Source organism: Metopolophium dirhodum, chromosome 1 (assembly GCF_019925205.1).
Source record: "Metopolophium dirhodum isolate CAU chromosome 1, ASM1992520v1, whole genome shotgun sequence".
Lineage (NCBI taxonomy): Eukaryota > Metazoa > Arthropoda > Insecta > Hemiptera > Aphididae > Metopolophium > Metopolophium dirhodum.
The window spans coordinates 80,946,156-80,961,610 of record NC_083560.1 but is presented as its reverse complement, the minus strand read 5'-3'; the positions used below and the strand labels follow the sequence as shown (position 1 = coordinate 80,961,610).

The 15,455-nt window shown below is 27.6% G+C and overlaps 1 protein-coding gene across 1 annotated transcript; it reads right to left on the bottom strand.

Moving 5' to 3' along the window:
- Window positions 1-2,189: 2,189 nt before the first annotated feature.
- On the bottom strand, window positions 2,190-4,354 carry LOC132936147 (piwi-like protein Siwi). Its single transcript, XM_061002838.1, has 6 exons — window positions 4,228-4,354; window positions 3,994-4,162; window positions 3,178-3,299; window positions 2,965-3,122; window positions 2,642-2,789; window positions 2,190-2,570 (listed from the first exon to the last, which is right to left on the bottom strand). Exons 2-6 carry the CDS (start codon window positions 4,157-4,159, stop codon window positions 2,454-2,456), a joined length of 711 nt encoding a protein of 236 aa, XP_060858821.1. The 5' UTR covers window positions 4,160-4,162; window positions 4,228-4,354; the 3' UTR covers window positions 2,190-2,453.
- Between the last annotated feature and the right edge of the window lie 11,101 nt (window positions 4,355-15,455).

The window sequence follows — 15,455 nt, the reverse complement described above, 5'->3', positions numbered from 1 at the left end:
TAATATAGACACTTGCGCCGCACGTATAATAAAAAAATAAAATATTTTCATTTTTTAATATTGAAACTAAATTATTTTTAATTTATTTTAAAATGTTTTGGAAAAATTGAAAATAGGTAATTTGCAAATTTGTAAATCTGATTATACGAACAATTTGAACAGTAAAACCTCGGGTAAAGCATTTAACTAAGTCAAGTAGTTTATTTTAAAGAATTTTTTAAATATTAATAGTTTTTTGAATAAATTAATTTTGATTAATTTAAAACGTAATACCTACCTTTTTTCAGAATTATTTTCACCTATTAATTGGTATACCTAAGTTTTAGGCTAACATTTTCTAACAATGTTTGCCACCGGACCTCCCTCTCTGTTATCAGTTCACTTCTTTATTGGTCTATGGTTGAACATAATATACATTATTGCATAATGCTCCATGCGTAATGCATATACCCAAGTATATGGGATAGTATCAAAATATACAATTAGGTATTGTGGGTAGTGGGTAGTGGGTATCTACCAGTTTATGTATTTAAACAAAAAATTAATGGAGGTTTTATTTAATAAAACGCTGTTTGATTGTTCAGTGTTAAGTTCGTAAATTATTATATAACTGCTACAGGTGGATAGGCCATTGCAATGCACGAGCACGAGGTCATCAAATATAAATTTACGATTCTGTAAACTCGTTTGCACTTATTACGCGTTCAGTGCGGGAGTTTCCCGAGTGCGTCCTGAAATGACCCATTTTTAATGTTCCTAGTGCGTCCTGAATTAGTTATCATCCGAGTGCGTCCTAAGAAAAAAAGGTCATATTTTTTACATAGCCCGAATGCGTCCCAGTTCATTTATAATTACCAAGGGTGCACCACGAGAAGGTTACACACCAAAAATATATTTTTTTTTATTATTATTATTAATTTATTTTAACTCACACCGTTAAATTTGGTGAGCGTACAATTTATTAAAACAATTTTTGTTATTATTATATCTATATAGGCTGGTGTTGAAATGCCATTCTTTTGAAAAAATTTAATCTTGATATTTTATTATTTTTAAATTTTTTACAGTCATAATTTATGACTGTAAAAAATTTAAAAAGTTATAAGTTATAACGGTATTACGTAGGATGTGTGCGACTTTATTTTATGCTGACGCCAAAGAATAATCTAGTTCCCAGGCTCACGATAACTTTTTGATAAAGCCGCCTACCACTCTCTGGTCAGCATCCTCGCATCGTCCCTTAAACCAGTGCATGAGCACCAACCACCAGAGTAACAACCTCTCAAGTCTCAAAAAACGATTTCAACGAGCGACAACTGGACTCCTTATGCGAGCAATAATCAGTGTGTTAATTAATTAAATTTGTGTGTTTGAAGTATTACTTTGTTTCATCTAAAACCTAAAACTCCTACAATATTATCTACAAACAACTGCGAATCAGGTAAGGCATATAATATAATATTTTATGTTTATTGCAGTTAATACATTCTATGTGCTTTTTTCCATAAAATTGTATTGTACGGTGTATTTGATCTAATTCTCGAATACAACCTGGAGGAAGGTAATAGCGTAATTTTACTACTCCAACTTTTACCATTTTAATATAACTATCGACAGGAGTGGTTTTATATTTATCTTATTTCTACATTATTACAAACATATTATACATTATGGACTTTTTACGGGGAATTGTAATACGGGGAAATCACTGGGTCTGTTAGGGCTGTGAGGAATTAATTATGTGATTGTGTAGGGCTGTAATTGAAAAAATATTTAAAAAATATATAAGAGATGGTAAAACGGAAAATAAATTAAAATATATTATATATTTGTAATACTGTGTTATATAATATGTCTACTGACTACTACCTATGTATATAGAAAGTGCGAAACGAAAACATGTTTTATTAGTTGGCACATTAATGAATCTCACTAAAAAATTCACACAAAAACGCGGAATTGATGCACCTTAAATCCAGAAAAAAGTTAGAACATTTTATTCAATCACCACCATTTATGATAATTACTATCAGCAAATAATTTCAATGAACATTCGGAGATTTTAATTGTTATGTTTGATTATATGTAATATCATGTGAAAATATTTAACTGTTTTGAAGGAACAAATTTCACATATTTTGTATGAGTTAAACTAAAAATATTTTAAGTACAAAAAACAACAAGTGAAATATAACACTAAATATTTATTATTATTAATCAATAATACTAAAACGGTTAAAATAATAACAGTTGAAATTTTAATGATAATTGTTAATTGCATTGTCAAAATACAGTTAATAATCATCAAATGATAACAAAAAAAAAAAAACAATAAGTAACTTTCTTAAAAATAAAAATACTTTTTAAAAACATAAAATAAAATTTTAAGATTTCTTCATAAAAAAAATTATTATACACATCAATCATAGTTGAATGACAGATTATAAAGTATACTAAAGGAAGTATAACAACTCATCCAATCCTATGTTGGGCGAACGTCTGAGACTCTGTCCAGTGAGGAATGCCAACTTGTGAGCCAATTGACATGGAGCAGGAACTCGAACCGTACCCTAGGAGTTATTAACATAATTAATGAGTATAGGCATTAAAAAAAGAATAGCCTACAAAAAGGTATACTAACCGACCAATTGTAGTACATATGGGTCAACTTGAATGTAAGTCTTTGCATTATATCGGGAGGAAGTCTAAGTGTATCTTCAATAACTTGATAATGTGTAGGAGTTACAGTACCCTGTCTTACATGTTGTGATACCAAAAAGAAATCATACCTGCAATTCATAATTTTAAGCATTACATTTTTTTTTTATAAATATACTTTTGCTTTACTTTATGACAAACAAAAGTAATTTTTAAAAAATTCAAAAATGCCAATATAATAGAATTAAATTACTTTAATCCCATTAAATGTACAAATTTAGGTTAAATAATTTATGTATGACTTACTTCGTTGGGTCTGTAACAACACTATCAATAATAGTACCGGGTCGAGGATTTTCAGGCCCTCTATTACTAGGAGCAAAAAATCTTGCACTAATTCGTTTCGTGACTATGACAAAAGCTAGTGGGACAGAAGTTGCCCCATAAAATTGTTCACAGGCAGTCTAAAAAAAGATAAAAATAAAATACAAAATACAATTTAAAATAATTTAAACCTACCTGCAAAAGTCTAACTTCTGTCTTATGGACGTGTGATATTTGGCCTTCTCCAACACCATCTCTATATACAATTATCGAAGTAGGTAATGCCCCATTTTTAGCCCTATACTTGGCCAGTGCCTCTGAAAAATAAAATCAATTTTTTAATACTTATATCAATAGCATACCTACGCATATAAAATAAGTTTAGATAATAATTAAATTGTTAATTCTACAATAATAATTAATTATGAGACAATAATAAAGCGGATACATCTAAGTTAAATGAATACCTAATTTCAAAAAAAAATCCAAATTATATAAAATTTCAGTATTTTATGGTTTAATAATTATTTGATTATTCAATACTTATTCCTCATACTTTTGAATAGAGAAACTGATGATATTTATTCTTTATCCTATACAGTTTAGAAGTAGTTGGTAGGCAGATTCCTACTTACCCGAATAATACTGATTTTGAGGGTAGTGTTTTAAGTTCACGGCTCACAGGTGTGAAATTGAGTTAGTGTTAAACCAGTAATTTGGTATTATTTATAATATTTAATAAACTACAAATGAGATCTAAAAATTAGATAAGTGGTACATTGTAGTACTTTAGTAGCTTTAAGCCGATTTGTTGATCAAGCCAACTACTGGTAAATTGTTACAGTTGTGACTGAGAAATGGAATATAATTTTAACTTAGAATAATATTTTAGTTAATAGCTTAATAATATAATGACGTGTTCTCAAATTTCAGGAACATCGACATAAAAATCTGGTAAAATACATAAGTTAACTAATAAAATCCACAATTGACGAATTAACAAATACATACTGCTTATGCCTGTAGCAAAATGAACAGATAGTTCCTCTCCACTTTCATGTGGTTCAACACAACTGAAGTAACTAGTGTGAGCATCATTCATGGTTGATACCAAAGCTCCAAATGATATGTTTTTCCGCTGGCTGTCATGACACACATCAAAACCAACTATCATCATCCCCTAAGACAGAAATAGAATAAAAATAACTACTATTTAATTTGTATATTTTATTTTATTTAAATTACTTTTTTAGGAATGGTAACTAGCCAAGGGGCACCTCCAAGTTTACAATTTATTTGTATAGCAATTTTTGTACAAACAGACAAATTGTTCTTTTGCACGTTTTTTAACAGTACTACTTGGGACGGTACTGAAAATAGATATTCATTAAAAATTCATTTAATTTTATATATAACTATCATTTGTACATTTATGAGTCATAAATGTACAAATGATAGTAATATAGTTGTACATATGAACCACCAGATTCGATTGCCAAACATTATCTTAAATAGGTACCTATAGAAGATGTTGACCGAGGACTCGGGCAATTCATTAAAATTTGTCGATAATACGGTGGATGCACTCGGGCACTGTAATATAATTTATCGATAAGACTGCGGACTCACTCGGGCTATGAAAAATGTAAAAATTGAAAACGGGACGCACTCTGCTGCTTTTGTTATTAATTTTGTCGAACAAAATGTTATTTTTATTAGTGAAATATAATATATAGAATTGTTATTTGGTACAGCGAACGATGTTTTTAACTGCGCTTTTGGAAAAACGATGGGGATAAAAAATTATAATAATCTTGTTTTAATATTGTGATTTACGGTGCACGAGGTCACAACAATTAAGTATACCAAAAAACCGTACTTAAAAAAATCGTAAAAAAGCTTTAAAGTGTATGATAATACAAAATAAAAAAACAGTTTTATACGCAACGACGTCCAAGAAAACAATTTGGAAAAAGTCTCGGAAAAAGTGGAAGCGTTCGGTTTGCTTTTAAACTTCGTTTAGAATGTTGGTGAAATAAATTGGTGAATTAAATCTGATTACTTGGTACGATATTTTTATAATTTGCTAGTCTGGTTTTCCCGGAATCCTTCTCAAAATAATTTGCTAATTTTCGTGATTTTTCCGCGTTTTGTCAAGATTTGAACTTTAAACGCGTATAAAAAAAGGTGGGTAAGTGGATGTCGCTCTGCTGTACAGTCGGTGACAAGTGGGTAACTGCGTAATAGATGGTGTTAAATTTGAATTCAATGATATAATATCATTGTACAAGAAAAACGATTCTGAGTGAAAACGGTCAGTTAGCCTATATGATATTACCAAGTTAGATGATATTATTGTGAATAAAGTAATTTATGTATAACCATTTACGTGGAACCTTGTTTTAAATTTTCAATCCTTAATAATAATAATAATATACTTTAGAAGTTGCAAGTACCCATAAATATTGTTTTTTAAATGTAACACAAAACTAAAATCGTTCTTTTTCTTTTCAATATCTAATTTCGTCCAAATTTCAACCTAAAATAACTAAAATTTTTTGTTTACAGAATTAACTAGTTACCTTGTTTTAAATTTTCAATCCTTAGCAATGAAAGTTGAAAATATTTTTATACATTTTTGATGACAAAACAATTTTATAAATTTTTCAATTTGATAAATTATGTCAAAATTTGAACTTCAAAAGCTTATAAAAAAAAGCATATAAAGGATAACATTAGGATTCTTATATTAAAATTTCAAGTTTTTTAACCCAACGAATAAAATTTTATTCACATTTATAGAAAAAAAAACTAAAGATATTGGATACTGAAAATGTCTGTAAACCACTCGTCACAAAACGAGTCAAAATATTTTGAAAATAGTATGGCGTATAGCAAAATATTTTAAAAACTTTACGGTGTATAGAAAATGCTAATTTAAACATTTAGTGAAAATGTCATGTATCTACAATTATTTATTTTAGATTCGCACCAAAAACCCGTCTTTCTTTAATTTTAGATTCTAAATGGAGCGATGAATGTATTTATTTTACAATAATGTGTGTTTTTTTTATTTTTTTATTTTTGTGTCTGTCATTACCTTTAAGTACAGTAAAAATGTTTGGATTTTCTTCAACAATTACTTTTCTGATAGAAAAGTGAATCTAGTTGGTACTTTGGTAATCAAAAGTAAAAATTTCCTAGTAGTTTTCAAAAGCGACGTGAAAAACAAAAGAAAAAGGTGGGTAAGCGCATGTCGCTCTGCTGTACAGTAGGTTACAAGTGGGTCACTGTAATGGATGGTGTTAAATTTGAATTCAATTATAAAATAATATCATTGTATTAGAAAAACAATTCTGAGCGAAAACGGTCAGTCAGCCTATGATATTACCAAGTATATTTGAAGATATTATTGTGAACAAAGTAATTAATATAATATAACCTATTTACGTGGAGCCTTGTTTTCAATTTTCAATCCTTAGCTATAAAAGTTGAACATTTTATAAATTTTTAACTACAAAATAATTATTAAATTTTAAATTTGATAAATGTTGTCAAAATTTAAACTTTAAATGCTTATAAAAAAAAATTGTGCCTATGTATTTTTAATATTTTTCAACTACTATTGTAACAATATATCAGGAGCCTTGCATTAAATTTTCACGTTTTTTTTACTCAACAAATAAAATTTTATTGATATTTATAGAAAAAAAAACTAAAAAAATTGAAAACTGACAATGTTCGTAAACAGCTCAAAAAAAGTCAAATTATTTTCAAAATTTTATCGTGTATAGAAAATGCTAATATAAACATTCAGTGAAATTTTCAAGTATCTATAGTCATACGTTTTTTAATTACAACAAAATAAGAAAATCGTTACATGAGAAAACGAGTAAATACCAAATGTAAAAATTTAATTTGACTTTCTTGTAGACATTTTTTTTTTTGATAAAGATAGACAAACTTATGGATAATCTTGTATTACATTTTAAAATCTTAGATAAAATCTATTTTTATGAATTCTCAACTCAAAATAATTTGCTGATTTTCGTGATTTTTCAGTATTTTGTCAAAATTTGAACTTTAAATGCTTATAAATAATAACTGTGACAAAGGATTTTTAATATTTTTCAAATATCATAGTAACAATATAATAGGAGCTTTGTATTAAATTGTCAAGCTTTTTTACCCAACAAATAAACTTCATTGACATCCATAGAAAAAAATACTAATAAAAATGGAAACTGAAAATGTTCCTAAACATTTAGGTTAGGTTAATAAATAAATCAAAATATTTTTAAAATAGTATGGTGTATAGAAAATGCAAATATAAAAAACTATTGAAAATTTCATAAATATACGTTACTTTGTTTTAAAGTTAAACAAATACCAAAATCGATTATGTCAAAAACCGATTTTGCGAAAAAATTCCCGTTTTTCCTTAATTTTTATGTTGTTTTTCCCGGCGCTTGTGAAAACTATTGAGAATTTCAAAACTTGACCTCCTGAATGTACCAACTAGATTCACTTTCCCATCGAACAAGATACTGTTGAAGAAAATCGAAGCAGTTTTACTTCCCCAAACCGTGATGACAGACATAAATATTTAAAAATTAAAAAAAAAATTAAATAAAAAAAATAAAAATATAAAAATAACACACATCATTGTAAAATCAATACATTTATCACTCCGCTCAGAATCCAAAATATTAACTGAACTCTATTTAATAAAAGTTAATATACTTTTTTTAATTAGTATGTGGATCACATAAAGAGTGAATGCGTTCTTTCTAATTTCCTAAATTATTCTAATAGACAATTTTATTGAACTTTCGTCGTTATGTACAGTGTCTATACTTAACTATTTTACTTTACATGATTATTAAATATTTAAATACGACGACATCACAATAAATAATTTAACAAATATTAATTTTTTTATGTAAAATATATATTTAAGGTCACATGACATATAATATTATGTATATCTAACATATATTATATCTATTTACAAAATTATTTTATCAAGAAAAATAACAAAAATTTTCGTTATGTTATAGTATTGGATTATTATTATTTTGTATTTTAGCATTAATATTTACGTATAAAACCATGAAAGCGAAAAACTTCAAACATGTTTAACTTGATGCGGATTGTTTTTAAATAAACTGAGGAAGGCTAATAAAGCTGGTTGAGTTCATAAGTTAATAAGAAAATTAACTTTTTAAATAGTTAATGCCCACCTTTGTCAATAATAATTGTATTATAATTATAATTTAATTATCTAAACATTAACGTAACTTGGATTTTATTAAAGCTAACACGTTATTTATTAAGTTTATATTAATAAAAATGAATTAAGTTAAAAACTAAGTTAATGAAAATTAAATTTTAAAATTTTAAATTAACTGAACTTTAACTTTTTAACTCGTACCTATATTATATGCCCAGGCTTGCCTAAAACATTGATTTTTTTAATTTTGGTAGGAAATATTAATGGTGTTGTAAGTATAATTTATTATGTGAGTTGAATGTTTTAACTGCCAAATAAAATGTCGGTTCGCTTCTACACGGTAAACAACCACGACGCGTTTACAAATAACGAAATATAGCTGAAAGGTCCATTATTGAATATGAAACCACGCGTAACCTTGAAAACCAATAATATTTTGATGGTCACAAGTAAACATGGTAAGGTTTAGTAGTTTACGGACCACTTATGACACTTTAACGACCCTCAATACTTTTACCCCACTTTACCTGAAACATACAGTATTTGCAGGATATCTGTGCGAGCAACAAAATAATCGGCAGTATTATGTTCGATCTATAGACCTACCGTATGTGTCCGGCGTCTGAAACCGATTTATCGTAACCCGGCGTGATCGGCCATTTAATAAATATTAAAACAACAATTTATGTACAATTTTTTTCGTTATAACATTATTTTGTGTTATAATATTTTTAGAAGCCTATAGATTCATGTCCGTCATGTTTTCAACTCAGAATGTCTGTTCAAATTTCGTGCGTTGTACTGTTTTCGATGTTGAAGTAACGATACACGAGTGCACTGGATTTTTTAATACCGCAAATATGGTGGCATTCAACACTGAAAAACATGGGCAGAAGATTCTATATTTCGCCGAAGTATTTGCCGAAACTTACGGGGAAAAAATTAAACAAACATTTTATAACGGACCATACCCACATGCAATCGGTACATATTACCATCCAATCGTGTTTCTATATGCAAGTATAATGACTTCCGTGGAACTTTATATCAACTCCGTTGCATTTATTATCAGGTATTTTAACACTTCCTGCGCTCGTAAGTTACAATTTAGTCGATTATTAAGATGTTGTGAACAGTCTTTCGTTATGTTAGAACACAACGCTCAATTCGAATTATGGCATATAAAACATTCCGGACTTGATTTAGTAATAAATAAAAATATGTGGTTTAACGTCACGAACTTTTGTAAAAGTAATTTTAAAAACAAAATAATTGATTTTGAAAGACATTCATCATTCAAAAGTATTTCGAACTACATGGGTGAACGTTTAGGAAAATCTCCGATAGCAAAACTCAACGGGTGCCAAATGATTTGGAATGGTGCATACTATCACCCGATATTGTTTCTGAAAATGGTAGCCTTGATCAGCGATGAATTTTATATTAAACTATTTTGTATGGTTTTTGGAGAAAGTGCTAATCGAAATATTTTGGAAATTGACCACGCCGAAACACTTCCACTCGAAATATTTCAACTTGAAACGCTTCCTGTCAAGACCGAATTAACCGAAGAACCCTCAGCTACTTTAAATAATATAACATGTGTACCGTCGGATGCATTATCAAATCAAGAGTCTGATGCAAACGAATATCAAAATCCATCTACGTCGGCACTCACGGTACATCAAAAAACATCAGAATCAGAAAGTATTGAATTTTTAAAAAACAAATTAGATACAACTGATCGCTCATTGAAGAATACACTATCGTTATTGAATGACATAGGCAAAGAACTAAAACACGTAAAAACGAAATATTCAATAATTTGGCAAAAATATCAGAAATTGAAGGAATCGTCGGACCGCGTGAACCATTTTCAAGAATCTAATAAAACAGTTCAGACTTTTCCAAAACAGACCATGAACATCGACACCGATAATGTCTGCAATCTTCAAACAATACTGATTGTACGGTTAAACTCTGGAACAATATACGGGTTACGAAAATCACTCATAAATCTGATGAGTTTTGTAATACAAAATATTCATGCTATAAAATGTTTCGATTATTGGTATTTCATCGATCATTATTCTACGTCAGATTTTAGTCGTCTCCAAGACTATATGCGCATTAAATACGCCAACCAGGAATATGATGTTCAAGCCTCGGATTCAGAGTTAATTGTGAACAATGCCACAAGTAATTTCGAAGACATTAACAAAAGTATTTTACATTTTTTTATAGATTTTCCTGAATTCATTAAACTAGATATTAACGTCTTTAAAAACAAATTTGGAAAAACTCATTTCGAAATAAATACATCCATTTTGCCAACAATTAATAAACTCTATTATTTTGTTATAAATTATTGATACATTAACGACGCTTAGTTGTATACATAAATAATATTTTTTTTTAACGATGTATTTTATTTTACATTTCTATAAAACTACCTATGTGTTTTTGTGGGTCCGGTTGAAATGCATTAAAAACAAATCACTTTGGTATTTATTGTAGATGCTACACTAAGTGTTTTGGTGGGTGTAGTCGATTCCACTACCCCTAGCCAAACATGATGCCGTGTCCGTTTCAACCAGAAATTCCAAAACGCATACCTACCTAGTGATAAGTATCAATGGGTGTGTCGTGTGTGGCTATAGGTTCCTTATACCCAAATAAACTATTATCGAAAGCTATACAGGTTTAATGTGTTTATAATTTAATGTGTAAGTGTTTTATACTGTATTTTTTATTTCTCTACAATCGAAGGAACCTATACCTACCTACAACTAAATTATACGATGGTTATTTTTTTTGTCAAATGTATTATATTAAGTACATTAACATATTACTATATTATCATCTTCAATTCCTTTGTTAAATATTACAAATTTAATTTAACATTATTAATATTTATAATTTTTTTACTATTGTATACAATTACCTAGGGATATTTTAATATACATATTAATATACTAGCTAATCCTGTGCACTTCGTTGCCCGTTAAATATACCAACTCTATATTACTCACAAACTTTGTTCAATTCGTTATTTAATATTCGGTGTATGGTGTTCAAAATTTATCTTAACTTTTCTGTTGCCTGAAATAAAAATTCTGATTAACAGCAGTATATTATCAGATAGGCAATCTACCTGCGGTAGATCATAGACCCAGTGCTGTTTTTATGTAAGTGTATGATTTAACTCTTAAGTATCAAAGTTATACCAAGTTTATTTTGATATAATACGGTGGATTAATATAATCAATTAATTAGGAGGAGTTCAGTGACATATACTTGGTATAACTTTGATACTTTAGAGTTAAATTATAAAGTTACGGGGTCCACACGGGGTCCGCGATATACCGCAGGTAGAGCCTACTTGATAATATCTTGAGAACTTTTATCCCAGGCAACAGAAGAGTTAAGATAAATTTTGAACACCATACACCGAATATTAAATAACGAATTGAACAAAGTTTGTGAGTAATATAGAGTTGGTACATTTAACAGGAAACGAAGTGCACGGAATCAGCTAGTACTTATTTAGATACCTTATGGTTTTGTTCTTATAACATGCCAAAAAATTGTGTTATTGCTTAGTTTTTTTTTTTAGCTATTGTTTGAACATTTTTTTATGTATATCATTGATATTTTATCATAATATTATTATGATTTTTTTTATATATTTTTATTACATCTTGTGGTTTTAATTATTTTAAGAAAAGACAAAATTCATATTTGACAAAATAAATGTTTTTGAGGAATCCTAGTTGTGAAATTTCTTTATCATTCATACGCTGAAATGGTTCATTTTGGAAAAATAAAACTTTGAACGACCAAAAACTATTACTACCTTACAGTTTTAGAGTCTGAAAGCTAGGAAGGTACCTACTTAAACTTCAACTAAAACTGTGTGCCTGACGCCTGTGCACCTATATATCTAGGTGTATGCTCTTTCAAATAATTGATTTTGTTTAAGCTATTTATAACATAAACTATACTTTTGAGAAAATCTTGAGCGTTCGTCATGGTTTTGTTTTAGACTATGCATTAACCATAATGATTTGTCTGAGCTTGGAATTTCAGGTAAACTAAATAGTTGTAACTAAATTAAATATTTTAATGACTCAAAACAATTTTGTTTTGATTTTTCTCACACAAGCTATTTAAGAAAACAAACTGTACGAAATAGACAACAACAAACTTAAATTAGTTGTAGGTACAAGGTACCTGCATAGAATTATTGTTATTTTTTATCAACATACCCAAAGCTGGGCAGTAACTAGTTAAAAAGTTAAAAGTTAAGTTGAAAGTTACTTTTTTTGATTACTTTTAACTTAACTAGTTAAAAAAAATAGAATGTAGAAAATAACTTAGTTAGTAACTAAGTTATTTCTTTTTATAAATAATTGTAACTAAACTTAGTTATTTTGTTAAAATGAAAATTATTTATAAAAAGTTATTTACAAAAATGTTCCTATTATGATTTATGAACTGTATATTATCTGCATTGATATTTCTGAGAACCGCCAGGACGGAGATATTTAAGTATGTATATTACTATTTACTATAATATACTATAATATAGACATATAGTAATTACTAATTAGTAGTATTATAGTGAATAGTGATTATTATTATTTATTTATTACTTATTTCAAATATAACTAGGAATTTTATATTTTTTATGAAATGAGTAATGACAACGGTTAAGATGTATGTTACACTGTTACTAGTGTACTGTGTACATTGATAGGTAGGTAATAATACAATTTCCAGGACCTAATTAGTAATTTCTGATATGGTGATACTTATGCCGTGTTTTCTACAAACTACACTCTAAATTCCTATAATATTATATTGGTATATAAATAAAATAATATATAAGAATTAATTGTTGTCAATTTATAAGTCTCTGTATTATATAACATCAGCTTATGTAGTAGTGTGTCAACTGGTGTGAGTGTGTGACCATGAGGGTTCCAAGTTCCAATAGTGAATTTAGTCATTCGTCAATGTAATTTGAGCGTTTGTTATACTTTATACCAAAACTAATTATTTTCCTACGATGAGATAAAAAAAACGTTTATGAGTACCTAAATCAAAGGTATTAGAAAATTTTTTTAGTAACTTAACTTTTAACTTAACTTGGTTATTATTTTCATGAAAATTTGTAACTTAACTTAGTTACTCAAATTCAGTATCTTTTTAAAACTAACTTTAACTTAGCTTAGTTATTTTTTATTTTAGGATAACTTAATTTTAACTAGTTAAAAAAATTGGTTAACTTGCCTAGCTTTGAACATACCTACCTATGTATTGGGTTATTAACTATTTTTTTTATATATACATATACTCAAGTTGACCCCGTTGAAAGTCTAATAAAACGGGCCAATTTAAAATCTTACATGATTTTAATAAAACTATTAGTAGGTATGACTTACTTTTAAAAGATAAAAAGTATTATTATAATATTAAAATAAACAGAAAAGTGGAAGTCGCTCTGCTGTACAGTAGGTTACAAGTAGATGAGTGGGTGGCTGTAATGGAAGTTGTTAAATTTGAACTCAATGATATGATATAATCATTCTAAAAAAAAACGATTCTGAGCGGAGATAGTTTGTCAGCCTAGGATATTTTATATTATATTTATATTGTTATTATTTATACAGTAGCCGGTTAAGTTACTTACATGGAACATTGTTATACATTATTTTTAATCGTTATTTATAATAGTTTTATAACATTTTATAAATTCTTAACTACAAAAAAATTTTTAAATTTTGTCAAAATTCAAACTTTAAACGCTTATAAAAAAAAATTATGCACACATGTATTTTTAATATTTTTCAACTGCTATTGTAATAATATATCAGGAGACTTTTATTGAATTTTCAAGCGTTATGCCTAAGCGAATAACATTTTATTTTAAGGCTTTTTGACCCAACAAATACACAATCTTATTGATATTAATAGAAAAAAAACTAAACAAATGAAAATTGAAAATGTCCGTAAACAGCTCAAATTTCAAAACTAATCAAAATATTTTGAAAATTTTATCAAGTATAAAATAAACATAGGGTTTAAATTTCAAGTGTCTACTGTTATTCATTTTTAAATGTTAGAAAAAGATAAGAAAACGCTACGTGAAAAATCAAGTGAATATCCAATAATGTTATAAATTTTGTAAAAAAACTTCAAACGTTCATAATAATTTAATTTGACTTTCTGGTTGACATTTTATTTTGCTAAAGGTAGACAAACTTATGAGGTGTCTTGTATTAAATTTTCAAATCTTAGAGTTGAAAAAAAAAATTCTTATGAAATATTCTAACTTAAAGTAATTTGCAAATTTTCGCAATTTTTACGTATTATGTCAAAATTCAAACATTAAATACTAATAAAAAAAAAAAGGTATGTCTTTTTAATAATTTTAACTTCCATTGTAACAGACAGTATATTGAGAGTCTTGTTTTAAATTGTCAAAACTTTTTACCTAAACAAATAATATTTTATTGACATATTTTATAGAAATAAAATGGAAACTGAAATGTTATGGTATATAGAAAATGATAATTTAAACATTCAGTCAAAATTTTATGTACCCACGATATTTTGTTTTAGAGTTACACCAAAAAATAAAAATCAATTTTCGTAAAAATTCCCGTTTTCCTTAAATATTTTATTGTTTATCACTGCACTTTTGAAAACTAGGTACAGTAAAATTTTTACTTTTGACCCAAAGTACCTACTAGATTGACTTTCCTATCAGAAAAGATACTGTTGAAGAAAGTCTAAGCATTTTTACTGTACCTACTAAAAAGTTATGAAAGACACAAAAAAAAATAAAAACAAACATCATTGTAAAATCAATTCATTCATCGCTCCACTCAGAATCTAAAACAAGTTAGTAAGAAACATATATATTGTCGTTGAAACCAAATTTATTCTAAACCGGGATCCAATATCAGACAATACACAATACAATACAACAATACAATAAATAACGCGTAAATAAACATGTATAACGAAGTCACACGCCTCCCATTTAGGTATAGTTATTTTGATAACTTAACAAATCTATTAATTCTTGGTACCAGCTCATCGGTTAAGAAAAATATTATATTATATTAACATTTTATTTCAATAAAATATTTTATAAAATATAGGTACTTTACATTTTATTTGGTAATAGTTGTTATAACTAATTGTCTAATATTATTATCATATTCTCCCT